This window comes from Chelonoidis abingdonii, chromosome 1 (assembly GCF_003597395.2).
Source record: "Chelonoidis abingdonii isolate Lonesome George chromosome 1, CheloAbing_2.0, whole genome shotgun sequence".
Classification (NCBI taxonomy): domain Eukaryota; kingdom Metazoa; phylum Chordata; order Testudines; family Testudinidae; genus Chelonoidis; species Chelonoidis abingdonii.
This window is the reverse complement of record NC_133769.1, coordinates 70194577-70222410: the sequence shown is the minus strand read 5'-3', so window position 1 is coordinate 70222410 and position 27834 is coordinate 70194577. Positions and strand designations below refer to the sequence as shown.

General features: G+C 38.3%; 1 protein-coding gene across 5 annotated transcripts in view; it reads right to left on the bottom strand.

Moving 5' to 3' along the window:
- Positions 1 to 27834, bottom strand: part of CNOT2 (CCR4-NOT transcription complex subunit 2) — a 166222-nt gene that overhangs the window by 35817 nt on the left and 102571 nt on the right. For 3 of the 5 annotated variants that reach the window (XM_032803806.2, XM_032803801.1, XM_032803802.2), the window contains 9 exons: positions 25641 to 25697; positions 17101 to 17167; positions 13748 to 13895; positions 12580 to 12762; positions 8706 to 8785; positions 7095 to 7220; positions 5118 to 5242; positions 2160 to 2280; positions 1886 to 2042 (listed from right to left, as the gene is read on the bottom strand). In XM_032803806.2, the coding sequence (XP_032659697.1) occupies positions 1886 to 2042; positions 2160 to 2280; positions 5118 to 5242; positions 7095 to 7220; positions 8706 to 8785; positions 12580 to 12762; positions 13748 to 13895; positions 17101 to 17167; positions 25641 to 25697 (1064 nt within the window). The remainder of the gene's footprint in view (positions 1 to 1885; positions 2043 to 2159; positions 2281 to 5117; positions 5243 to 7094; positions 7221 to 8705; positions 8786 to 12579; positions 12763 to 13747; positions 13896 to 17100; positions 17168 to 25640; positions 25698 to 27834) is intronic. The other 2 variants (XM_032803807.2, XM_032803803.2) reach the window with 1 other exon arrangement.

Here is a 27834-nt window from a genome sequence, read left to right as displayed (position 1 = left end):
ATGTGGAGGTCAGCTAAGCCGCACTCCACGTTCCAACAACTGACACGGGCAGTAAGAAGGAACTGAGGAGCGGACGGGTCGGCAGGGGTATATATGCGGTGCCGCAAGGGCGCCACACCAGGGGGCGCCTGCCGACCCGCCGGGTGTTGCTAGGGGTAAATTCTTCCGATGAACGTGCACGCGGCGCGCGCACACCTACTTGGAATGGATATGAGCAAGCACTCGAAGAAGAAGAGTTATTTCTTAGTATAGCTATTTAAAACTTTCCTGTTCTCAGTGAAGTAGAAAAATCCATCACACTCAAACAAGAAGTCAGCATTAAGAGCAGCACTAAGTCTTCTCATTCTGCAGAATCTAAATCCAGTGAAGGTGCACAAGTGTAGTTCAGAGAATACCAGTGGAATTCTGTGTAAACCTGAAAGCTTTTCTCTCTCACCAACAGAAGTTGGTCCAATAAAAGATATTACATCACCCACCTTGTCTCTCTAATGGAACAATGTTGTGAAAAAATGTTGAGAAATGCACTATGGAGTAATTCCTGAAAATAATCAATTTACATGAGGGATCTATATATAAATTAGTGCTAATTACTGTATAAGGAGTACAGATTCCAGAATGCCACTTTTTTCTTTACTCTTTCTTGTTTCATCTTGTTTTACACTCTCTTTCTCTCTCCAATCCTTCCTGAACTCACATACATGCCTATTTCATGTGTATATAATCTGAGAAATGTAAAGTGCAAAGAATTCCTTTCATCTATATATACCATTCCAATCTGGTTTTGCCGGTTGGTTTACTGTGTGCATTCATAAAATTTCAAGAAACATAGTACACAAATTTTTTTTTTGAGAGCGAGAGAATAAACTATTAAGTTCAGCAAGGTTCTTCTGTAGGTGGATCATGCATCAAATATCTTCTAGATGAATTATGTTTTTAGTACTCTGTTTATCAGGTTATGCAGAATAAATAAAATCTTTCAAGCTCCATGTCCCAAGTTTGCCCATGTAGCTCACAAAACATGAGGCAGGATTGTAATTCTGCAATCCAGCCAGAGTAAGAGATAGTATGCCGCTGAACTGCCCCAGAAGCAAGGTAAGAAAGATGTGACTCTTGTTTCCTGCTTTTCCCTTGATTTATATGACTTCCCACTCTACAGCAGTTCAAGTATGTCGGCAGATGTGTTGGGGGGCGGGCCGGGGGGGGCAGAGCCAATACTCCACTTACTTCCCACATGTATGGAAGTAGCAGCAGCAGCATGCCAGCAGGTGCTCCCCTCTTGCCTCCCAACACAGACTCTGGTGAGGTGGGTAGTCCACATGGAGGTGTAAGAGATTCTTTAAAATCCCTTACTGCCCTGTGATATCATGGTGGAGGGCTCACAATTATGCACATGGAGAATATAAAATAGCTAGTGGACTAGAAGTTAACTTCAAAGGTATACTGCTCTTGAAGATAACAATACAACTATACAATGCAACTATGAAGGTGTACTGTTTGTTATTACATCAGTGTAAGTTTAATTTACAATAAAAATGCTTCCTGATCGTTAAATGTAAATATCCTTAAGGAAAATTAATTAAAAAATAATTTATGCATGAAATTTATTAACACCACACTAAAGCTTTCCTGAAAAAATCCTTAACAAGTTAAGGGAGTAAGGAGAGCCTCCTAGCTTACTGAAAACTTGCAAAACAAGATCTCAATATGCCTAGAAGCACAGTTCTCTTATTAATGAAAGCTTTACTTTACTGTCATTGCATTTTCAAATTTAATTTGTCAAAGTATCTGCAGTTTTTTTATATTCATGTGAACTAAATGAACCCAATATTATGAACAGCAACATAATTACAACAAAACTGATGACAGTATTGAAAACTGAACTTACTCAGGAGAGTTAAGATTGAGACCTAGTGTTGTTAAGTCACTTCCTAATGCAAGATGTACCATTCCCGGGTCCGTCTCTGCTGCCCTGATGAACGTTAACAAGCCAATCATTCCAAACTGGTCCGTCACCATCCCTTGAGGAATGTTGGTAACCCGACCTGGGCAAGAACAACAAAATTAATTTTCTCCTTTCAAAAAGCAGAGGAATCAACAAGATCATCTGAAAATATTTTCAAGTGATTTATCAAAAAAAAAAAAAAAAGGCTCAAGTATACCATCAGGTAGCACCTGGATCCCTTTTTTCTGCTGGTTGTTGTTTTGCGTTGTTGAACTTTTATCTCCGGGGAATTTGGGTCCGTCTGCACTAGAAGATGTTTTGCCTGATGTACTCAAATTCTATTAAGAAACAAGTAATTTGTGCAAGTTAGCATAATAGAAAACAAACCAACATGGAAAACTTGGTTAAGCAGCCCTTCTGAATCAAGCGCCCTTCTAAAGCCATCGACAGGACCATACATGTACAGGCTGCAGTCTGTTCAATTATTCATATCCAAAAGAAATTAAGTGCCCTGCCACATTACAAGGTAATTCAGTTTTAAGTTTTGAAAGAAAAAAAAAACCTGGTATTCGTAAAAAAAAAAAAAAAAAAAAGGAGTTAAAAACAAAGATGTAGTTTTCCACACTTTTCAAGGTTTACTTATGGGCAAAATGTAAACCACAGCTCTGTGTCAGTTGAAGTCCTCGTATTCTGTTACCAATCTGTAGGTATGATTAATGCCTTCGTTATTTTTACAATCCCTAAAATAAGAACTACTCCCAAATCTATAATCTTAAATTTAAAAGGTCAGGATATTTAAATATTTTGTACACACTTGGAGCAGAACAGTAAACTGTTGCATTTCTAAAAGAGTGCATGGCACAGGAGGTGTTTGTGAGCCCTTCACTTCACAGGCCAGCCAACAGTCTTGTCTCCACATAGAGAGCCCCTCTGAGCTGCAGTGGCTAACACTGGATATAATAATGGGACCAATTACAGAAGCAAACAAACTACAGTTGACACTCACCAGTTAGGAAAGAGGTATAACACTATGTTTGACAAGAAAACTATATAAAATGTTTGCTCTCTACTGCAAATTGTTTTTGTCGTCATTTCTATTTACTATTTCTACTATACCGTAGAATGCATGGTGCCACACTGACAGGATACTACTCTGAAGAGCTCAATGTCTAGAGAAGATATTACAGGAAGGGACAATAAAAGAAATTAAAGATGTGTCTAAAAGGCCGTTTGGTGTGCAGCAAGTTCAGGTGTAAATCTACAGTACTTCAACAAGCTGCATCCTAACTGCCCACATGGATCTTGCTGCTGCACACTAAAAGTATTCTAGTGTGCACTGACATACTGCTGCTTCAAATAGCAGAACATCAGAGTATCAGGACATACTGGCTGCATAGTACTGTAATTCTTTGACAAGACAACTTTTTATAGAATCACATAGTATCTGTTTAATTTTTATTCAGTCCCTCTCGGAGCTTCTACCTCCTGTTTTTCAGTACTGGCAAATCTTAACAGCTTTCTCCAGGGAATGAAAAATGGAGAATTTGACCTCCGCAGATAGCAGGACTGCGTGCAATGAAGCGGCTTCACTCCCATATCTTCCAACAGTTTCTTGGATGCTGCAAAAGCTTTATACTTCTTCAAAAAAACAAGTGTGTAATGTGCATAAATGCTAATTTTGGCAATCTGAATGGTTGAACCTCCCATGGTTACAGCGATCCATGATACTTCACTGAAATTCCAAATGGCATATAGTGCTAGTACAGATCTCGGATATTTCCCTTTTTGGCAGCTTCTTTGCAGAGATTAACGTGTGGGTAATTCTATGAATCCTTCAAGCTCAAAAAGTTAATCATTGATCCAAACCTGGTTGTACATAGTTGAGATCAACCACTCTGAAATGCCCATTAAAGTACAGAATCTAGGATTTTTTTAAATTAGCCATTTTGCTAATCTAAATTTCTATGATCAAATCAGCTCCATGTTCTTATGTGCACCAGGACTGTGGTTTTAACTGGTGAGATAGTTACTCTGTTTTACTTGTAAATCCCCTGAATTTAATTTTTATGGTTTCCATGGAACACTACATACTACCTATAGTTTATTAATGAAATTTACGATCAAAGAACTTGAGTTGGATTAAACAGTTCCTACTCTCATGGTTTGCTGCCACATTTACCAAAGAGGGAAAAAAATCTTTTTACAAGTTTATTCTTATTTAAGTGTCCAGTAAATACCATATATGTAAAAATATGAGTGAAACTAGAATCACAAAAACCCACCAATATTTGCCAAAAACTTACTATAATCCAACTACAGTGGAACATGGATATCTTAGGACAAACAACCCCAAACCATGCAATTACACTATTAATATTCACATTGCTCATAGATACCAATATTACCAAACTTTCAGAGTCAATAAAATTATACATGTAAATATGTAGTAACTAAAAGTATGCAGAATAGTCTTGTGGTTAAGACAAGGTATTAGGAGTTAGAAATCCTAATTCCTGACTATGACACATATTTCCTGTGTGATATTTGGTTAAGATCACTTTATCCCTGTGCCATTATTTCCCCATCTGTAAAAAAATGGGGAATAATATTTACCTACCTCTCAGGACACTGCAAGACTTAATGAGTTAAGTTTATAAAGAATTTTGAGAACCTCAGTGGAAGGTGCTGTATTGTGGAAAGTATTATTGGAGAAAGTAACGTGAATCTAGCTAAGAAGAGAGATCTGAACTGGAAGTATTTCCCTATGTTAAAACTCAGCACCGGGAATTTTAGAACAATTATATCTTGATTCTAGAAGCAAACTTCATGAGGTATACCTGAAAGAAACAATTAAACTCAGTTTTTCTATCTCCAAAAGTGTACATAAAAGTACACAGGACTTTTTTGAAACTGAGAAAGTAATTTGATTCTCTCCCACCCAATAATCTGTTAAAGGTCATTTTCATGTCAGAAGACAACTGATTCCCCAGGGGAGCCAATCTGCATAGTACATATAGTGATATTTCAGTTACTGAGTAGTTTATAGAAGACCTCTTAAAATTTGTCACCTTGAAATGCAAGTATATTCAAATTGCTTTACTGCCAATTTTAAACTAAGTTGTTGAAAAACAAACCATCACTGGAGGGAAAAAATAAAGTTTTAACATTTACTTACAGATTTACTGTCATCATTACTTGATGTTGGATCTTTGTAACTGGAGCCTGGTAATGCTGGAAAATCTTCATTGTGTATTGAGAAGTCCTGGGATTGCTCACTTGCTGGTTTTGTTACCATTCCGACTATGATCCAAATGAGAGCAAGTACAATATTAATAACTATTATGAAAACATTTTTCTGCTGCTGCTTTTATGAGTGATTGGTACAGTGCACAGGACTTTAAAAGAACAGGAAATATGAAAAAATGAAAGCGTGTTGGTTTACTGGAACCATACGTCACTCACTCAGTTCTCTTATTTAAATTAGATGTAGCAGAAAACTTTGGCACCAAATTCATAACTAGCACAACTGAACTGTTTTTATGGAAGTTACACAAAGAATTAATTATGCCCAACAGTATTATTATTAACACTGAACATCTTATACAAAATCTGAATAAGCAGAAGAACCCTGAGAGGAGTTTTTAAAATGATATTAAAGCAATTTGATAAAAAGAATACAGATTCTTCTCTTTTAATTGAAATCGGTTTTCCTTTAGATTCTGAAAATGTTTTCTGAAATTTGGTTAGGCTTATATATTTTAAGTAGACATGCAGGTAATTTGTAATAGAACATCATCACTATATTATACTTGCCAGTGACTTAAACAGTAGGAAAAAAGCAAGTCTACAGATATCAGCTGGCCTCAATGCTCTGACCCTAATTTCAGAAAAGTAGGTCATTCATACTGGAAGATCAAATCCAGGGACTGAAGAAAGCATTATTTATTGTACCAATTTAAAAGACTCCAGGGGTCAACCTCTTGCTCAGACATACAGAAATAATATAGTAATCTGGCTGCAAATTACTCCTCAAAACTCTGATGCAGGGTAAGTGCAGATAGAAGGAAACCTAGTGCTCATTTTCCAGAGGTCCTGGATAGGTGTAGATGAGCTAAAGCGTAACAACTGTTGAGATTAGACATTTTCCAATGTTCTGAGGTCAAGAAGAGATCAAAGCTCCCTCTTTTTCAATTTAGGAAATCGGTTTACTGAATCCTATTTCTTCTTTCTTCTGAATAAATGTATTCTGGTATTTATAGATGCAAATAAGATCTTTTAGCAAAATGCTGATTGATATTCTAAAGGTAACAGAGCTTTTTCTGTCAGAAATTTGGAGAATGAGCTAAAAAAAAAAAAAACCTTAATACTCTTTCTTGTAGAGCCCAAGTGATATGCAGAACAAACATATATTAAGGAACAAGAAAAAGTTGTACTTTGAGGCTAAGCTACCCTGATGACTTATACTAGAAATCACATGAGCAAAGATAATTTTTTAACTATTCTACAAGTAGTTCTATTGCATAAGATATCTGTCTATTTAGTACTTTAAAAAAAAATAATCAAGCAGCATGAAGTACTGTGATCACTATTAAAAAGTCAATAGGTAGCACAGTATAGGAGGAAACTGTAGCATCTCTGATATGATGTCACATCTCTTAGCAAATGCTGAATTTTTAATGTTAAATAACTGTACCAGTCACATTTTATTTCTAAAATAAACTATTTACAAGGTACGCTGAGACAATTTGACCAACAGGCATCTAAAAGATAGGAAATCAATTTGACAGGAAAAAACACTGAAGCTATTTAAAATTATGCATATCCAGACTGTAAAAAAAAATTGCCAGTTTTCAATCAAAGGTGAATTTAAACAGCTGAGTTATAATGACTTCCAACACATTTGAAGTCAACTTCCAACTGCTGAGATGTTGGGTAATGTTTTCAAAAGCATCAAGATGACCAGACTGTAAGTGTCTCAGTCACTTTTGAAAACATGACTTAGGGCCTAAATCTTACTGACGGTCAATGGGATCTAGGCACTTTTGAAAATGTTACTCACTGTCTCATAATAACGTATTACAAACAGCCATAGGCGAATCGGGCAAGTAAACATTTATTTTATTCAACAAAGTTTTCAGAAGTACATTCTTACCATAGGGAGCCCTTCCAGCTAATGGGTTTATTAATGGAGTTGGGTTGCCACTTCCTTCCCTTCTATTTCTGTCTGCTAGTGCTGGAAAATCTGAAAGGTCCAGTCCTGTCACATTTTCACTTCCATCTAAAATAAAAAGCACTCTGTTTTTTAACCACCTTGAATTTTTTACACAGGTACTGCAATACATGAAATCAAGTTTTTCTTCATAAAAAAATAAAAGGATCAGAAATATTTTCTTTTCATGAACATGTTCATTCAAATAAACTGATTTGGTTAAAATGTTCAACAACCACCACCTCCTGTCACCAAGATGTGATTTCCATGGTTTACAGTGCTAGCAACAGATGATATGCTGAAGAAATAAAATCCCACCACTAAAAGGTAGGAGAACACTTCATTTTCTCTTCATGTTTCTATCAGTATTCTGTATAAATTAAGAAAAAAAAAAGAAACCTAGATGACAAGGCTAGGCTATAGAGCATTTTTTGTTTTTAAAATAACAACTCAATAATATATGCCAAGAGTCATGAATGTGACACTGTACCTGTAAATTACAGGACTGAAGTTATCAGTGGTTCCATAGTGGGAAAGAAAGGCGGCACTAACAGGGAACTAGCAAGAGGAGGGCTTGGAGAGGGGAAGCAGTAGTAGTATCAGTGGCAGCACGGTTAATCGCTACTAACTCAGGACAAGGCATGAATTATGGTTTGGACCTGGTATCAGAGTATATACAAATTTTGAATTACAGGTTTATAATGCCATCACAGGGCTATAGTGACTACACAAACCACTTGGGCATTACCCTTTTACTTTATGACATCATCAGTATTTTAAAGATGTAATTATAACCTTGTAGTTATATACAGAAAGTTGAGTATAGCCATACATACCTAAAGTAAAGCATTTATCTGGATGATTTTATATATAGTTTTCTTAATACAAACAAACAGTCTGGAATTCCTAGAAACTGTCACAACCTGGATTACTGATTTAAAAGGATCATTCTTTTTTTTTTTTTATAACCATGTAAGAGGAGCTGGAAATAAGGGAAGATCTAAAAATAGTTTTTAAATAAGTTGTTCACCATAATATTTTTATACTAAACATATACTTTCCCCCCCACCTACAGATTAACGAACATTTAACAGGATCATCTCTTTGTCGTTCCTGTATCTTTAAATTATTTTTGACATTGAAACTGGCTGTTACAAATGTGTGTTTGTATTGTGTGTGTGTGCGCGCATATATAAACAAACTATTTTAGTGTAATTTAAGTTTTTCTACTGTCTTTAAAAGTAATATAAATATTAATTTCAAGTATAATTTCAGAAATGTTATTTTTATGCCATTTGCTACTACCTAAATGTATTTTGTATTTTCCATATGATCTTAAAAACTGAATTACACATTTGTCATATATTAAATGTCAGTGTTCCAATTTATATGCATATTCTTAAGTAACGGGAACAATTCTGTACAAAGTCATTAAGCATAATTACAAAAATTCACAATTATAGATACAGTATCTTTAACAATTTGGGGTTTTAACCAGCTAACATATATACCTCCTATTGTACTTCATACTCTATCTATTTAAAGAAAACTCACCTGTTCCATTAAAAATGTTACTTGATAAGGAGTTATTCATTCCAAATGCCTGATTCCTGTTCATTCCAAATCCAGACATACTGTGCACAAAAACAAAAAATAAACACCTTCTAACTTCAGCTGAGTGAGAGAAGGCAGGACAAGAAAGGAAAATGAAGAGACTTCATTAACACCTCACCTGAGTTACTACAGGCTAAGAAACCTGCGTTCATCTTTCACATTCAGTTTTCACTGTTTTATATTTTGCACTTCTCAAATTTGTATAAACAATAGGGCAATTAATCAAGACAATTTTATTATAAATTTCTAATAGAACATTAAGAAAAATGCTAAGACTTAAGAACAACAGAGCCATAGGCATTAAAATAAAGAGATCATAAGTGAATCATGGCAAAGTTGATATATCTATAGATAAATAGAATACAGTAGATACTATCTTGACTTTGCTAAGGTATATGATACAATAAAGTCAAGATGGTATTTTGACAAGATAATCTTGGCTTGATCTGTCCAGGCTAACTCCTAGTTTCTCTCATGCTTTATTAAGAAAGGCAATTAGGCCAAGGTCTAAAAAAAGAAAAAGTAAAAAAGGCTATCCCCCTTAACCTTTTGCGTTTACAGTTTCCCATATGTGGGCACACATCAGAGAATTAGACAACTTGCTTTGCCTACTAGCAGCAATAATCACCATAGGAGGGGCAAGAGAAATTACTTTCAGTTCCCCCAACAGGGTTCAAGAGATTGAGTAGGGGAACAATACGTGCAGCATGACCCTGCTCAGTTTGGCTTCAGCAAGGCGGTGTATTTGGAATACATCAAACCCCAGCTATCAGCCACTTGAAGAAACAGATTTCTGGCATCTTCTGGAATTCTAAATCAGGTGAGAGCACTGACAAGACAGTCAGTCAATCTTGATGTTAGTTAGTAAGGGCATGCAATACAGCCTGCTGATATATAGTACTTTTCACACAACACATCTCAACAAATAAAATCTAGCAATTAAAAGAATCCTCAGACTAGGGATTTCAGAGATACACAAGAGGTCAGACAGCAAGAGAAAAAATTGCCCCACAGTTATTTTTACCTGGGCATTATCCAACTTTCTATCAATACATACTGCTGCCACTTTAGGAAAATGGAGGTAGCTGATGAGGAGAAAGTTAAATATTCTATAATTTTTGAAATAGCCAACACATTGTTTAAATTGGGGAAAATGTTTAGAGAATATTTTATGGAAGTGATTATCAAATTATGTGACCATCAAGAAAATTCATCAAATCTTCATGAAGTTTTTAAGTTTATTCACAATAGTACTGATATCTGTAAATTTGGTGTTAACAGTGGCATTTGTAGTATAATTTAACATGTATATTTATAGACTTGTGTGTATATATTTGCCTTTAAAGTCAAGTGAATAACCCCACACTGGAAATATCTTCAATAAAAAATAGCAACCTGGACACTAGTCATTATCCCTTCCTAAATGGGAGAGGGAAGCAAGAAGAAAGCATATGATGTATGTACATAAAAGATGAAGACAAGAATTCAAAAGCTACTGCAGACTGGGATTTCATCATCTCTGAATTACTGCTGAAAACTAAGAAAAGGGGCACCTCAAATAATGTTAATGAGGGGTTTTTTTTGTTTTTTTTAAAATTAATACTAATTTATTTGCCCCTTTACTTGCTGATATTCATTACAGCAAACATGCTGAGGTAACCTATGGAGCTGGGGTGGGCAAAGTTTTTGGCCTGAGGGCCACATCAGAGTTGTGCAGCTGTATGGAGGGCTGGGTAGGGATGGCTGTGCCTCCCCAAACAGCCTGCTCCCCCTATCTGCCCCCTCCCACTTCCTGCCCCCTGACTGCCCCCCTCAGAACCCCTAACCCATCCAAATTTAGACTTGAAATTAGATGAAGGTTTCTAACCATTAGAGGAGTGAAGTTCTGGAACAGCCTTCCAAGGGGAGTAGTGCGGGCAAAAGACATATCTGGCTTTAAAACTAAGCTTGATAAGTTTATGGAAGGGATGGTATGATGGGATAGCTTAATTTTGGCAACTGATCTTTGATTATCAGCAGGTAAGTATGCCCAGTGGTCTGTGATGGTTTATGGATCTGAGTTACTGCAGAGAATTCTTTCCTGAGGTGGCTGGTGAGTCTTGCCCACTGCTCAGGTTTAGCTGATCGCCATATTTGGGGTCGAGAAGGAATTTTCCTCTGGGGTAGATTGGCAGAGGCCCTAGGAGGTTTTCGCCTTCCTCTGCGCATGGGGCACAGGTCACTTGCTGGTGATCTCCGCAGCCTGAGGTCTTCAAACCACAATTTGAAGACTTCAACAATTCAGACATAGGTTAGGAGGTTTGTTACAGAAGTGGATGGTAGGATTCTGTGGCCTCTTTATGCGGAGGTCAGACTAGATGATCTTATTGGTCCCTTCTGACCTTTAAAGTCTATGAGAACTCCCTCTGCTCTTTGTCCCCTGACCACCCCCCAGGACCCCACCCCTACCCACCCACCCTCCGCTCCTTGTCCCCTGACAGGCCCCCTGGGACTCCCACACCTATCCAACCCCCCTGTTCCCCATCCTCTGACTGCCCCCCAAGAACCTCCACCCCATCCTCCCTGTCCCCTGACTGCCCCCCATGACTCCCTGCCCCTTATCCAACCCCCCGCTCCCTGCCCCCTTACCATGCTGCTCAGAGCAGCAGGAGCTTGCACCCATGCCGCCTGGCCAGAGTAGGCCATGCTGCCCGCGCTGCTCGGGAGGAGCAGTGGGCCAGAGCACTGGTGGCGTGCCGCGCTGAGGCTGAGGGAGAGGAGCTGGGGGCTAGCTTCCCTGGCTGGAAGCTCAGGGGCCGGGCAGGAAGGTCCCGAAGGCCGGATGTGGCCTGTGGGCCGTAGTTTGACCACCTCTGCTATAGAGGACCAAAAGACCCCTCCCACGCCACAAGGCAGGGATCTGAACTACTGCTGCCAAATCCCTAGTGTGGCTGGCTGAGGAGATCATCAAAATCTTTTCTTGAAGTGGATAGGAATTGTACAAACTAAGAGATTAAAAACATTATCTTAAAATTTCTCTCCCTCTCATTCTTTTTTTACATAATATTGGGTTGGAGAAGGCATATGACTGACATGAGTTAATTTGCAAACAGTACAAAGAGATTTAAAAGAAGAAAGGGTGGGGACTGGGAACACTGACATTGGGTGGACATACTACCATAAGTGTGGAAAAGCAGTAATAACCAAACTACAGTTATGATTCTTTTTAATTGTCTATATAAACAGATAACTTCAAAATCAACATAAACCAAACATAACAGTAACACAGCGTAAGATAAGTTATTGATGATTCTGAGACCTATGCCTACAGTGGAAGGAAAGGAACAGAGGCTGTTTGCAACAAATGCTGAGCTCTACAGGAGAGCATGTCACTGCTTTCCAAATGGTTGTATGGCTTGCAGCACAGAGGCGCAAGACTCTTAAAGAATGTGGCTCTACAGAGGCAATTCTCAAAGAACAACTATTATATTTTTCATTCTTGCCTTACATTAAATGCACTTGGAAAAAAGTAACTTATAACCAGCACCAAAGTTAAAATGTGCAAAAAAATGCCAACTTGCATTTTAAAAACAACTGTTTAAATATGTATTTTTGCAGGAACAGTAGTGGATGACCAGTGACCAGACAAAATTTAGTTTGAAGGCTTCAATCAAGAGAGTCTTACGTACATTTCAAAGCAGATACACTGTCTTTTGGCAGTAAGAATTCACCACTTCAAACTTTAAAATAATGGCTAAAACTAGATTTTTATTTCAGGAATGCTGCTGAACATCCCCATACCTGCATGTATATAGCTTGACCAAATCCGTCTTACCTGTTCACAGTAAAAGGTTGTCGAGAGGGTTGCTGCTTTGGCATACATATTATGCTAGGCGAGCTTCTGTTGGGGCTGCCTAACCCTGAACTGCTCATGCTGTTTGTCCTGCTGGGAATTCCAATGCCCTGACCAACCTGGGAGTGGTTCATCATATTCCTAGGATTCATAGGCAATATACCCCTGAAAGAGATAAAACCATCCAAAAAGTTGAACCTATATAATACTGTTCAATTTCAGTATAGAAATGGAATGAATAATCAATTTTTTAGGCTGTCAAGCTAGATTTATGAATTATTTCAGTATGGCACATCATCTAAACATTTAAGTGGTTCTCAAACTAGGGCCATCGCTAGTTTAGGGAAAGCCCATGGCAGGCCGGGCCAGTTTGTTTACCTGTCGCGTCCGCAGGTTCGGCTGATTGCGGCTCCCACTGGCCTTAATTCACTGCTCCAGGCCAGTGGGGCCTGCAAGAAGGGTGGCCAGCACGTCCCTCGGCCTGGGCCGCTTCCTGCAGTCCCCACTGGCCCGGATTGGCGAACCGCGGCCAGTGGGAGCCACGATTGTCCGAACCTGCGGACACGGCAGGTAAACAAACCAGCCCGACCCGCCAGGGGCTTTCCCTGATCCAGCGGTAGCCCTAGTTTGAGAACCACTGATCTAAGCAATTACTTCTCACTAAATGGTAGAGTTTTAGGTTTCTGTAGAAAAGTCATATGCTCCTTTATACAATGAGACTAGACAAATCCATGTTCAGGTCTAGTGTAGAATACTTATAAAAAATATTTGAAATGAAATAAAAGTCTCATGAGTGTGAAAACACCATATAGCTAAATCAATTGATATTTACAATCTTTTAATATTAGTGCTTCTGTGCTACCCCCTTGGTATTCTGAATGCTGTATAACATGCATAAAATTTTAACCACACATTTACCAAAGCTGTCAAATGATGTCTTGTGTTCACGCAACAGAGTTTGCAAGTGAACACTATCCTTACACATACAAACAGTGTATTACAAATATTTTCCTCAACACAGGCAGTGATCCATAATAGGAAATATTTTTCTTTATTATTAACTATAATGTAAAGTAGTTTAGGTAAAATATGCTTAAAACTGCTCTGCAGAAAAAAAGCAATTGCAGAAATATCAGCTACCAATAAATACCTGCTTGGAGATGGAGGCGTATGAAGTGACATTGTTGGTACCCCTGTTGTTGGCGTTACGTGGCTCGGTAACTGAGTGCCTTGTGATAAGCTGCGATTTAACTGAGGGGTATTGTTGCTCATTCCCCTCATTGGAAGGCCTAGTGCACCTATTGAAAAAAAATTCAGAGGGGTGGAAATATGTAGCAATCAGGAACAAAGTGTTATCCATCTGGTGTAGAAGGGAACTTTATCTAATTTGACAATCTAAAAAAAAATAGTGTAATGCTGCAAGAAAATGCAGTGAAAAAATTAAGTCCTTATTTACATGATCTAAACATGTTGTCTTTTTGTAATTTTCAGAAAAAAGGGTTTTTTATTTGAAAGCTTTTTGTATTTGACAAGCACTACCAAAATTGCATTTCCATTGATATTTTCATTCTACAGCAAGTGTTATAGGTTTAATTTTATATCAGTAATTTGCAGGTTTTATGTTCTGACTGGTTTGTTAGACTCAGTACTGAAATATAGCTTTAAAACTGAAGGAACAGTATAAAAGAATATCTTGACTCATTTTGTATTCTGAAAACTTTAATTATATAAGCAATAAGCAAGACAATGTTCTTTTTTAAAGTGTCTCAATCTTGTTTTTAAGAATTTTCTTTTTTTTGTCATCTGTTAGCTTTTTAGAAGATAAATATGCCAAGTCAAACAGCATTTTATGTAAGCATTAAAAACAATACATATTTGGCTGAGTCCACACAAACTTCATAAGAGCATTCTTAAAATGAAAGTAGGAAAAAATCAGACTAATTTTTAAAAACATTTAATACTTAAATAGAAAAATATGTATTTGGCAAAGAGAAATAGTTGTAATTGAACCACCCCCTCAACAAAAGATAAATGCTATTTCTAGAATAGGCTAATTACACAATTTAGAATTATTCTATACTAAATACAGTACATTTAAATTCATGTAAAATTTCAATTAGAAAATACATTTTCAGAAAGTATAAGTGGATACACACTTGGCCTGTGTTGAAAACACTATTTCATCTCATGCAAAACAATACAAACTTCTTTAATACAAATATAAATAATTTAGTTTTCAATAGTATGCTTTTTAGAATTGTTCTCTGTCAAGTATAAAGTGCTTCTTCTTGACCACAGAAATTCAGTATGTGTAATTAACTTAAGTCTAATGTTCTGAAATAAGAGAAAAGTGAGATTTTAACTGTTCACTAATATAATAAAAATCATTGTGAAGGCCATACTATGTGTTCAATATTATTGTGTTCAACACAAATGCTTCACCATAAATGTGTGGGTGTATACAGCAAATAAAGAAAGCATTTCAGCATGAAAGACAAATAAAATGGAAATTCACATTATTTAAAACAATCAGGACCAAAAAAAATACTCTGTGGAGAAATGCTTTCTTTTGTTTTCTGAGGACATTTTCAAATGCTGTGTATGACTTTCTTCTGATTCACAAATCAGTATTTCCTATCTAAATTTGAAATTTTTTTCAGAATTATGTCCAAATACAATAAAAAGGAAATTTCATGTAATATACATCAGGAAACAAAATTAGCATACATAACAGTGCAGCTAAAAAAATATTCCTCATAACTGGTCCATTGGTTTGGCAGAAGGGTGGTAAACTAGATCTCTAAGGAACTGATTTAGAAATTGACCTCACAGTGCAAAACATAGGAAGCATTCTATGGGGAAAAGTGAAAGAGAGAAAAGTAGATTTCAGCTGGCCCACACAGTGAATATTCAAACTCTCCGCAACTGTCAGCTATAGAATATTTTTTTATATCTGAATATACGTAAACAGATGGAATTTGATCCTTCAAGTCTCAAGTTTGTGGATGGATAGCTGAAATCTATTTTTCTCTCTCTTTCACTTTCCCTTGTTAATACTTCTAATAGGCAATGACTTTGGTTGATCATTGGAGAAAAAAATAAAAAGCTAATTTTGTGCCTGGAAATTGGGTTTCTTTAACTCAGATTTACAATCATCTGGATCTGGTCATCCCATTCCAGAATGAGGCACATACATAGATGGATAATGAAGCAGATACCACTATTCCAATTCTAGATATGTTGGTATTATCAATTTTATTCTTCCAAACAACATTTTCATGGCTAAACATCATCTAGTCCCAAACATGGCATTCCAGACCTCAGGAAGAAATAGAAGCCTGTTAAAGTATGACCTTCTAGTTTCTACTTTAAGCATGATTCCATGAAAGCTAGATTGCACTTTAGGTATCACAGCCAGAACTGATTGAAATATTAGGTTAAGAAAAATATATATCAGATCATCTGGGTGACTTAATGGGCATAATGAATACAACTGCAGTGGATAAAAAGGTACAAAAATATCTACAGCTTCAAGCTATAAAGATAGTGGACGCTAAAAGAGGCTCAACAATGCCAGCATTAAGGCCCTCAAAAATGAGCATAAAGCTTCCCTCTCAGATTTCCTAGAAATGGATTTAAAGAAAATTCATCATTGGAATGAATGTACCAGTAGGTCTAACACTGTTACTCATCAACAATCTATGGGGCAACCACTCTCACTATTAAGAGCCTAACTGTTATTCAAAGGGAAATTAAATACAGTATCAGGAAGACCATCTTCTAGGAGACAATATTCTTGCCCTATCCAGCTAAAATAGTCACTTGCTAAAATACCCTAGAAGATACTTTACATACAGTGTCTGCCACCAATGGTAACTGTCTAGAAAATTCCGATCAAGTCTAATCAGGGTGGTAAAATACTTAAAATCCTTCTGTAGAGCACAGAACTAGCCTTTCTGCAACTGCTAATTTAAACTTTTAATAGATGCAGGATAAAAAGGAAGAAAATGGAGGATGGGAAAATAACTATTAACCTCAAATATTTTCTCCAGCTTTACTACCTCACATTTTACAGACAGAATTAAGAATGATCAACTTTTAGAAGAGAATCATTTTGCCTTTTGTGGGTATACAATACCACATTACAAATCAAGCTGTTCACTTGATTCTATATCTATTCTTCAGAAAACTGGGTTTATTTTGGCCTATTATTTTAGTTTTCTTTTAAAAGTCATGGCTAAACCACAGATATTCTTTATACCATATTTAACTGTAGAATATTTTAGGTGATATTTAGCAACTGTAGAGCATCGAACCATGGCAAATGCATAAAAAACTACTAAGCCAGATCTAAAATGTATCTTGCACAGGTCACACATAAAGACATGCAACCTCTCCTATGTAATTAACAGAAAAAACAATATGCATATTCTTCCTCAAGATGTAAAAATGAACATGCATACATCATAAAAGAAGCATATCCGTAATAAACAGAATACTTACTTTGTTGCCCGTATAAGCTTGCCCCAAACTGAGACAGCTGACCTGATGTTGATGGTGATGCCAGCATCTATATTAAAACAAACAAAGAAAACAAACAAGAGTTCTTACCAAAAGGACAAAGAAAGATAGATACTTCACTGCTCTAAAAAATGATACCTAAAGTTTGTAATATCACATACTGATGTTAATACACCTCTACATCGATATAACGCTGTCCTTGGGAGCCAAAAAATCTTACCGCGTTATAGGTAAAACCGTGTTATACTGAACTTGCTTTGATCCACGAGAGTGCCCCCCCCCGGGGCATTGCTTTACCACATTATATCCAAATTTGTGTTATATCGGATGGCGTTATATCAAGGTAGCGGTGTATCAAACTTTACTTTCAATGGTCTCAAACATCCCACTCAGTTGCTTATGGAACAATAAATGCAACCACATACATCACGAGAGAGATTTTTTCAAGGTATACAGAGGACAATTTAATGACTCCAAGTAAAAAGACTCTAGCTAGAGGAAAAGCCACTCTGCACCTACACTTTACTAACAAAGAACTGATTTAGAATAGGAAAATGTTAAGGAAGCTTGGAATCAGTGACCAAGAGCTACCTGAATTCAGTATAGAAAGGGATAGGTTCACAGAACAGTGCAGTTGTTTTAAGCAAGCAAATCTGGGGGGAAATCAGATATCTATTAAAATCCACCATTGTATAAAAATTGTAAAATCCAAGAATGTGACATAAGTGAGGTATGACAAATCACAATTCTTCAGAAAAAGAAAAATACAAGGAACAAAAACCAGCTATTATGAATTTATGAGACAAAGACATGAAGTTAAAAGAAAAACCTGTAGTGGAATTTGTTTATGAGTGAGACATCCAAACAAAAAGTCACAGTGATATCTAGAAGAGGCAACAGAAAAATAGTATGAATTATAGCTAGCCTAAAAGATTAAGCAGACTCAGGACAGTATTTACAAATATTCATGGGGAAGAGGAGTCGAACAATTAAGCTGAAAGGGAGATTCCAGAAAATCTGTTGGTTAAGAGTAGGTGACTGAAAATTAAGAAAATATAAACATTAATAGTTAGTACCTGAAATACATAATAACAATTAAGTAATTAGCTATCAAACGACTTATAGCACTTACAATTATGTTTTGAATAATCAGAGAACTTGAGGTACTGGACCTTTCTACAGCCAGTAAAATATTGCATCAAAAGTTAAGAGAAAAAATATATAGTAGAGGACAATGGAACCATAACTAACAGCAGGGCTTAATAAAGAATAAATCTTGGAAGATAATGTTTTTGTTTTGAGGAATTACAAAAATACTCACATTTATTGTGTCAAGAACTGTTATTTGAAGAGATCATTCAAATTGTCTTGGCCTGAGAACTAGGTGTAAAGACTATAAAAATGGCCATTGATCCAATAGCAATGTACTCAGTTGGGGAAGTCTAGCTGAACGAATTATGAGTAGATATGACATTCGTACTGAGAATATCTGAGATACCAAGCTCTCCCAGAAGATATCTGACTAAATTTATCTTCCAACACTTACCTCCCCGTCCCCTAATACGGGGGAGGAGGGATAATTCAAATAGTTTCCATAAGCCTGTTTCAGACTGAATAGAGGTGGTATTTCTTGGATAAATGTCACAAGAAGGTAGTGCATACTACAGTTTTGGTATTTTTTATCAAGCTACTGTACACTTATGTAGATAGAAATGCTTATAGGCTATGAAGGTGCTTCTTGTTTAGTCTTTGGTTTACTCTGTAATGCTGGTATAATTGATTCCCATGCCATTAGGAACTTCTTAAAAATGACAGATGTTTCTATCTGACATTCCCATTGTCTTATTTTTTGTCATCTTTTCATCTTTCAGATCAACACTGAAACATTCCGCTCAGTCCTGGCACTTAACATACACTGGCTTCTTAGAATGACTCGTTCATTCATAATTATGCTTCTGATTTGCTTCATTCTTCACTTGAACTTGGTTTAGCAAAGAAGTTACAGAAGATTCAATAAGAAAATAATGTATAATATTTAAAAGGATTTCTTCCTGAATTCTAGAAATAAAGGTCAGTTTAACCTAGGGGCATTAAGCTGGTGATCAGGGCCCTGATTCAGCAAGGTACGTAAGCACACTCTTAAGTTTAAACTTGTGAACAGTCCCCGTTACATCAATTAATTTTTGACACATGCTGAATGAAGTATGCTGCTGAACTTGGGCTCTATTTTATAAAAACTGCTAACTTAATAAGAGTAGGGAAAATCCTTATGGAACTCTTGTGATTGAAAATGGATGGGTTGATAAGACTAAATGTCTTGGTTCTCAAAACATCAGTAAGGAGAGAGCCCCAAAGCATCCCTAAGATGCGTCTATCTGAATGACAAGGTTATCTCAACACACTTTTTTCTTGAGGTGAAAAAATTAGAGGGAGCACATTACATACATTGAAGTAGGATATTTGATATTTATGGCCTAAAAGGCAAATAAGGAGTTTGTATTTCTTCCCACAATGGCAATCAAACATGTCTACAGGAAGCTGAGAAAAGTTGTTCATAGGTCCTTATGGTCTGCTCTCTCTCAATTTAATGAACACATCCTCAGGTCATATCTAAATGGATGAATGCCTCAAAGAATGAAAAGCAGAAAAAAGGGGTTACCTACCCCATAGAATATCAGGGTTGGAAGGGACCTCAGGAGGTTACCTACCTCTTGCAACTGTTGTTCTTCGAGATGTGTTGCTCATGTGCATTCCAATAGGTGTGTGCGCACCGTGTGCACAATCATTGGAAGGTTTTTCCCCTAGCGGTACCCATCAGATTGGCTGTGGAGACCCCTGGAGTGGCACCTTCATGGTGGGGTATATAGGTCCCTGCCGATGCACCACCTGCTCAGTTCCTTCTTGCCAGAATACTCCGACAGAGCGGGGGTTGGTGGGTGGGTGAGATTTGGAATGAATATGAGCAACACATCTCAAAGAACAGTTACGAGAGGTAGATAACCGTTTTTTCTTCTTAAAGTGATTGCTCATGTGCATTCCAATAGGTGACTTCCAAGCAGTTTCCCTGGGGGAGGGGTCAGAGTTCACGTGGTTGCTGAGTGCAGGACTGCCTTGCCAAAGGCTGCATCGTCCCTTGCCTGTTGGGTAATGGTGCAGTGTGACGTGAAGGTGTGGATGGAAGACCACGTTGCTGCCTTGCATGTGTCCTGGATCGGGACCTGCGCCAGGGATGCTGCAGATGACACCTACGCTTTTGTGAAGTGTGCCATAAGCAGAGGGGCTGGAATTTTAGCCAGGTCGTGGCATGTTCTGATACAGGGCCTGATGCATGATGGAATGCACTGGGATGAGATCGGGAGCCCCTTCATCCTTTCTGCGATTGCAATAAAGAGCTGTGATGACTTACGAAATGGCTTTGTACACTCAATGCAGAATGCTAGGGCATGCCTTATGTCCAGGAAATGGAAGGTGCTCTCTCTGTTAATAGCATGAGGCTTAGGGAAAATAGGTCTTAGCCTGGAGGAGGACTGTGGCAGGCACTGCTTATTATTTCTGCCCTGTCTCCTAGATGAGTTTCACCTGGGAGGCTCAGAGTAGAAACGGGGCAGGGACTGAGGCTTAGAAGGCTTTCTTTGGGGTGCAGGGGTGTGATCCCCAAAGACTTCAAAGTTGCCTGTGAGTCCTTAAGGCTGTGCAGGTGAGAGTCCATACTGTGGGCAAACAGGCCTGCACAGTCAAAGGGGAGGTCCTGAATTGTGTTCTGGACCTCAGGTGGTATCCCCGATACCCGCAGCCACGCACTGCGCCTCACTGTAATGGTGGTGGACATAGTCCGAGCTGCCGCATCTAATGAGGCCTGGAGGGAGGTTCTCGAAACCACCCTGCCCTCCTCAAGGAGCACACAAAATTCCTTGCGTAAGTAGCTGGGAGCAACTTCTGGAAGACTGCCAATGAGCTCCAAGAATTGAAAGCATAGCGGCTGAGTCCTGCTTGCGGGTTGGCCACTTGAAGCTGGAGCCCCCCAGCCAAAAAGGTCGAGCTTCTTAGCATCCCGTGACTTAGGCGCGGGGCCTGGCTACTCTTGCCGCTCCTTATGATTCACTGCATCGATCACCAGAGTCCCCAGTTGGGGGTGGATGAAAAAGTGATCATACCCTTTCTGTGGCACAAAATAGCATATTTTCACCCCTTTAGCGATGGGTAGTGTCGAGACCAAAGTCAGCCAGAGTACCTTAACGGTGTTCTGGATCGTTCTTACAGGGGCAAGCCACTCTAGATGAACCCTCTGGGGCAAGGATGTCTACCACTGGGTTCAACTAATTAGTGACCTCCTCTGCCTGGAGACTGACATTTAGGGTACCTCTCCTAAGAAGGTCCTGGTGTCCACCACTGGAAGGGTGGGGGCGGCGCCCGCCACCGCCTTGTCTGGCGAGGAGGAGGAGACCTGTGGGACAGGGTCTTCCTGCCCTTCTGGCTCTCTGGAGGCTGTGTCAGGTATCTTGCGGTCTCCCGTGACTGGAGGCAGCTCCAGTGTCACTGATGGTGCTGGCTCAGGCACTGTGCCCAAGCGTGACAGGCCAGAGTCCCTGTCTCGTGCAGGGCCCTCAGGAGCCCAGGGTCCTCAGGAGCCAGTGATGTTGCGGGGTGGAGGGGGGAAAGGAAACAGGGTGTGGATGCCACTGATGCCGGCCTGAAGCCCTGATCTTGATGATAGATCCAAGGAGTACAGAAAGGCTGTTGTACTGGGCCCTGCCACTGCGGTGGCCATGCAACTACCGGTGCCAAAGAGTCCACTGGTCTGCGGTGCTGGGACTGGTACTGGCTGCAACGAGAGACAGAAGACTCAGCAACTGACTTGGATGAGTAGTCTGTGCCTGATCACAGGGGGAGGAGCCTGACAGTGCCGGTGACTGATACCCGGGTGATGGTTAGCAGCACTGTAACATTGTAGGCTTGCTGCAATGATGAACAAGGGGCGGTGCTGCCATCAGTGCCACAAAGGGTGTCGTTGCCATATGCGGGCCAGGATAGACACTACAGCTGGTGCCACTGTCAGTGCCGCTGACAGTGCCTGGGATGCGGTGCCGGAGCTTGCACCTGCGGGGCCAGGGACTGAGCCATCATGACAATGAAGTCCTGCACTGCCTCGCAAGTATCTGACGTGGAGGGGAGGTCAAGCTCTTCCTCCAGATCCTCCCAAGTCAGGCAGCCCACCAGCACTGGACTCGACGGGCCTCCTGTTGGGGCCAGAGTCAATGGTGCCAGGTCTTGAGATCCAGACCGTGGGTGTCCCGTGGAGGATGCACCCTGCTGGAATCCCCTTACGGCTTCTTGACGGAGGAACGACCCCGCCCGCCTTGTTTTTCTTATGCAGCACCCGGGAACTGTGAGCAATGCCACAGGGTAGCGGCACTGATGCTCTTTGGAGGAGTCCTTTCTCAGTGCCAGGACATCCCGCATCTATTTCCGGTGCTGGCTAGGGGCAGAGGGCTACTCCATTAGGAGGAGCTTCAAACGATAGTCCTGCTCTCTGTCCTGGGTCTAAAGCTTCTGCGAATTAGGTACTTATCTGTCTGATGGTCCTCTCCTAAGCACTTGAGACAAGCAGCGTGCAAATCACCTGTGGGCATAGGTTTCACACACCTCTCAACCTTAAACCCCTGTGACAAAGGCATGCCCAGTGCCTGGGGAAACCAAAGTGGGGAAAAGCCCCCCCACAAAGTAAGCCCAACTAACTACAAACTAACTAATAACTATTTACAACTAAGAAAAGGGAACCACTAAGTAGGCACATACAAAAACATACAAAAACCAGTAGGAGAACACTTCAATCTCACTAAACTTTCAGTAACAGATTTAAATGTAGCCATCCTTCAACAAAAAAACTTCAAAAACAGATTTCAAAAGGTACTGCAGAGCAACAATTCATTTATAAACTTAACACCATTAATTTGGGCTTGAATAGTGACTGGAAGAAGGTGATTGACCTGATGGAACAGCCAATTCCTAGGAAAAATATCAAATACAAGGTAACTTTTCTCCTACAGCAATTGACAAAAATAGAGACAGCTGACCTAATTCACATAGTTTAATTTTATCGTGTGCAAAATTTAAAATAAAAGGCAACAGGATCAAAGACTGCAACAACTGAGGTAAGAAAGTCAACCCCGTATTGCTTGGGTAAAGAATTGCAAATCTAAAGTGGCCACAATGCAAGTCTTATCACACAGAACTCTTATCACCCCAAAACAGTGTGAGATCCAATCACAGTCCTCACTGATTCCACACTTAAATATAAGAAACAACTGCAATAAACACATTCTAACAAGAAATAACTGATTAAGTGACTGAACTGGTTTCTATTATAAATGCCTTCATTACCTCCAGATTGGTTTATTGCAACGCAATTTATCTAGGCTTAATAACACCAGCCCTGAAAAAGTTGCATGCACATTCATTTGAAGTTCCTCAGAAGTTTGTGAAATAATTGTGCTCTAAAGCTCCCTGAGCAAAGCTGAAGCTGTTTTACTAGATGGAAGGAATGGGCAGATCTACACTACCAGTTAAGTTGATTGATCTAACTTGCATTGCTGGGGGTGTGGATTTCACACCCCCAAGCGACAGAAGTTTTGTGTAGTCCACACTGGCACTATGTTGGCAGGAGACGCACAGCGCATCTTCACCAGATGTAGCACTGTAATGTAGACTTGCCCAGTGTAAGCTTTGGTCAATGAAGTGCTGCATCAGGCCAGAACAGTGAACCTAAACTCAAAGAAAGAAGTAGGAAAAATCTGGTAGAAAGACCAAATTTAAATCCACAAATAATATCCAGACCAGTGGATAGCTAAACATATGAGAAAGGTTGATAATTATCTTCTTAGTCACCAGCACAGGACAATCATGCTGTATCTGTTGTTACTTTGTTTCCCTTACTCATACAGCACAACAGGTACCATTTGAATGACATAAGTAAATGAATCACAGTTTTAAAGAGAGACAGCATTAGGTTAACCATTTAACAAAATTAGAAGTTAAGCAAATAAATAATTAACACAAATAATCTAGATCTATCATATTCTTCTGGTTTAGCTTTCAATTTCTTAATAATTCTCCTTTTATCTTAAATGCAATTTAAAAGACTACTGCAAAATTTCCCCCAAAATTAGATTTTCTAACAAGCATTTACAAAATGTAAGACCAATAAAACCATTTCTCTAAGTTATTAAAATTCCAATGAAGAGTTTAAAATAAACATTTACAGTGAAATATTTGCAACATTCAAAATATTTATAAGCACTGAAATTTTGAAGTGAAAATTACTATCGACTTTATTGTTTAACTTGAGGAAATGTAAGAAATAAACTGCCTAAATAGTGAAAAGCAAACTGATTTTTATAATTCTTTCAGTTTTAATTTAAGGTGTAAATGATATCATTAACTCGTTTGTTTGCTTTTTAAAAGTTTAGCATCTCTTTAAAACTCATATATACAATACTAAGGTATACAATATGAGTTATTAATCAGACAAGAGATTACTGGGAAAGTCGTAATTTGGTATTATGGAAGATGCCATGAGTGATTAAGGCTAAATTGATAAAACAGGCATTTTAATCAAATTAAGAGACTGGTTGCACTTCATTAATAGATGAATACTGAAGGTGAAAGAATGAACACTAACTAATAAATACATTACTAACACAATGTAATACATTCACTATACACTCAATGAGCCAATTTCTGATACAGGGGCACAGAAGAGGAGCATGATTGCATGCATGCAATGGAGTTTTGTCCAAAGAACCACCTGAAATTTTAAGATTTATTTGCATTCACCAGTTCTCTTATACTGTTGGTTTAAAAATAGGTGTGTTAGACATAGCTTTGTAGCAAACAATAGAAACAATTTTATGATATATTGAAAGACTTGAATACTGACTTAACTCTCTTGTAACTAGGCTTGGCAGAATTCAATTTTTACCTTTATGATTTCAACAGATGTACTGATGTTTCTATTAACCTTTTTTACATTTTTATTGAGTACATGTTCACAGTTGTGCAGAATTATGGGTTAAGCTTTTTTCTTCTATTTTTATCCATTTAAATTTTCACAGTTATGGGAAATTATGGGGTGGGGGAGCTAGACAATTATTTAATGACAGTAGACATTTGAAATTTAAAAAGTTAAAGTTTTAAAAACATTGAAACACAAATTGTCGTCAAAATATACAAAGTAAATATCCTTAAATCAAACTCTGAAGTTCTCAAGCAGCATTTTTCTTAATTTGCCTATCTGTATATTTCTATTCTAACGGATGGAAAGATTTTTTCATTGGTTTGTGTGTTTACAATGAAAAGACCTTTACTGATAAAAATCTAATCCTTCCAAGCCTATTTATAGCTCATGTTAAACAAAATTTTTAATCAGTAGTTTGCTTATAGTTAAAATCCTACCATGAGAAACTGATTTTTCTCTTTCTATTTCTTTTACTACATTGATTCCAGTTTGGAGAAAAAAAAACTACCTGTAATTTCTTAAAATGTGACTCAGAGATGCATTTTACTTCCTCCCTCTCTGCAAACTGAAGGACAATATAAAGTACAAAACATGAATACCTGTTTTCCTTTCTAGCCAAGTAATACTGGTTTATGTTTACATGCCCAAATTAGATAAGTCAAAAGCAGATATCTTATAGGTAATAAATATAGGTAAAACTGTATACATTCCAAACACTTGACTCTCCCATCATGCAGTTTATATTTATTATGAAAACCATTTTTTAAGTGGTAGCAACTGTTTGTAACATTTTATAGTATGTTTATCAATGTTGCAACATGTTTTTTAACATTATACAATGGATGCTTATATTTGGTCAAGACAGTTAAGTCCAAAGCAGGCTGCAGAGAGTTACAAAGGAATCTCACAAAACTAGGTGATTGGGCAACAATACAGCTGATGAAATTCACTGTTGATAAATGCAAAGTAATGCACACTGGAAAACATAATTCCAACTATACATACAAAAATGATGGCGTCTAAAGTAGCTGTTATCATTGAAAGAAATGTTGGAGTCATTGTGGATAGTTCTCCGATAACATCCACTCAATGTGCAACGGTAGTCAAAAAGGTAACAATGTTAGGAACCATTAGGAAAGGGATAGATAAGATGACATAAAAATATCATAATGCCTCTATAGAAACTCACGGTATGCCCATATCTTCAATATTACATCCAGATCTGGTCGTCCAATCTCAAAAAATATATACTGGGATTGGAAAAGGTACAGAGAGGACAACAAAAATGATTATGGGTATGGAACAGCTTCCATATGAAGAGAGATTAAAATGACTGGGACTTTTCAGAGATGATTAAGTGGGGGGCGTGGGGTCTGATAGAGGTCTATAAAATCTTGACTGGCGTAGAGAAAGTGAATAAGGAAATGTTATTCACTCCTTCATATAACACAAGAAATTAGGGGCTGCCAAATGAAATTAACAGGCAGCAAGTTTAAAAACAAACAAAAAGAAGTACTTCTTCACACAACACACAGTCCACCTGTGGAACTCCTTACCAGGGGATGCTGTAAAGGCCAAAACTAGAACAGGATTTAAAAAAGAACCAGCTAAGTTCCTGGCAGATAGGTCCATCAATGGCTCTTAGTCAGGATGGACAGGGATGCAACATCATGCTCTGAGTGTCCCTAGCCTCTGTTTGCCAGATGCTGGGAATGCACAACAGGAGATGATCACTTGATTGCCTGTTCTAATAAATTCCCTCAGAAGCATCCGGCATTGGCAACTGTCGGAAGACAGGATACTGGCCAAGGTCAGTGGTTCTCAAACTTTTGTACCTGTGACCCCTTTTCACACAGCAAACCTCTGAGTGTGATCCCCCCCTTATACATTAAAAATACTTAATATATTAACACCATTATAAATGCCGGAGGCAAACTGGGTTTTAGGATGGAGGCTGACACCTCATGATTCTCCAAGTAATAACCTCGCAACCCACGGAGGGGTCACAGTCCCCAGTTTGAGAACCTCTGAGCTAGCTGTACCACTGGTCTGACCCAGTATGGCTGTTCTTATGTCCAGCAAGAAACTTCCTCAGACTGTTGTCAAATGATAGCCGTGCCCCTTTTATTCATCTCTTAAAATGTCAATAAAAGCTTTTTCATCCATAATGAGGTGAATGAAGAGAGTCTCTCTGCTCTCTCAGACAGGACAGCAGGCTCCCATCCTCACTGATTTCTGCATTAGCAATATTATCAGCTATTGCAGGGAAATGGCACTTAAGCTCCGAGTTTCGTAAGGTAAGCAGAGGAAATGAGTTTGACAATTATATTTTAAAATATATTTGTAAGTTTTATGAAAATATATATCTCCTGTTAACATTAAACCTATCATGTTAACCTGATTTTTGCCAGAGATGAACTTTCCACTTTATTCAAATGGATCAAAGCTAGTCCTTCATTACGAAATAATTATTTTTTTATCATCTAAATTAATGCTATTAAAATACCCAGTCCTAATCTCACTGTACATTCCTTGTAATGTCAGAGGACCTCATGGGCATTCTTTTGAGACACAACCCTAAATGTAACCTCTCAAGTTAAATCGTAAATCTGTCAAATTTTTAGCTAAAAGCCTCTCAAATATTAACTAAAGGTATTTAAGCTAAATTTTCTCGGGGAAACAAAATAATGTCGTTTTATTCA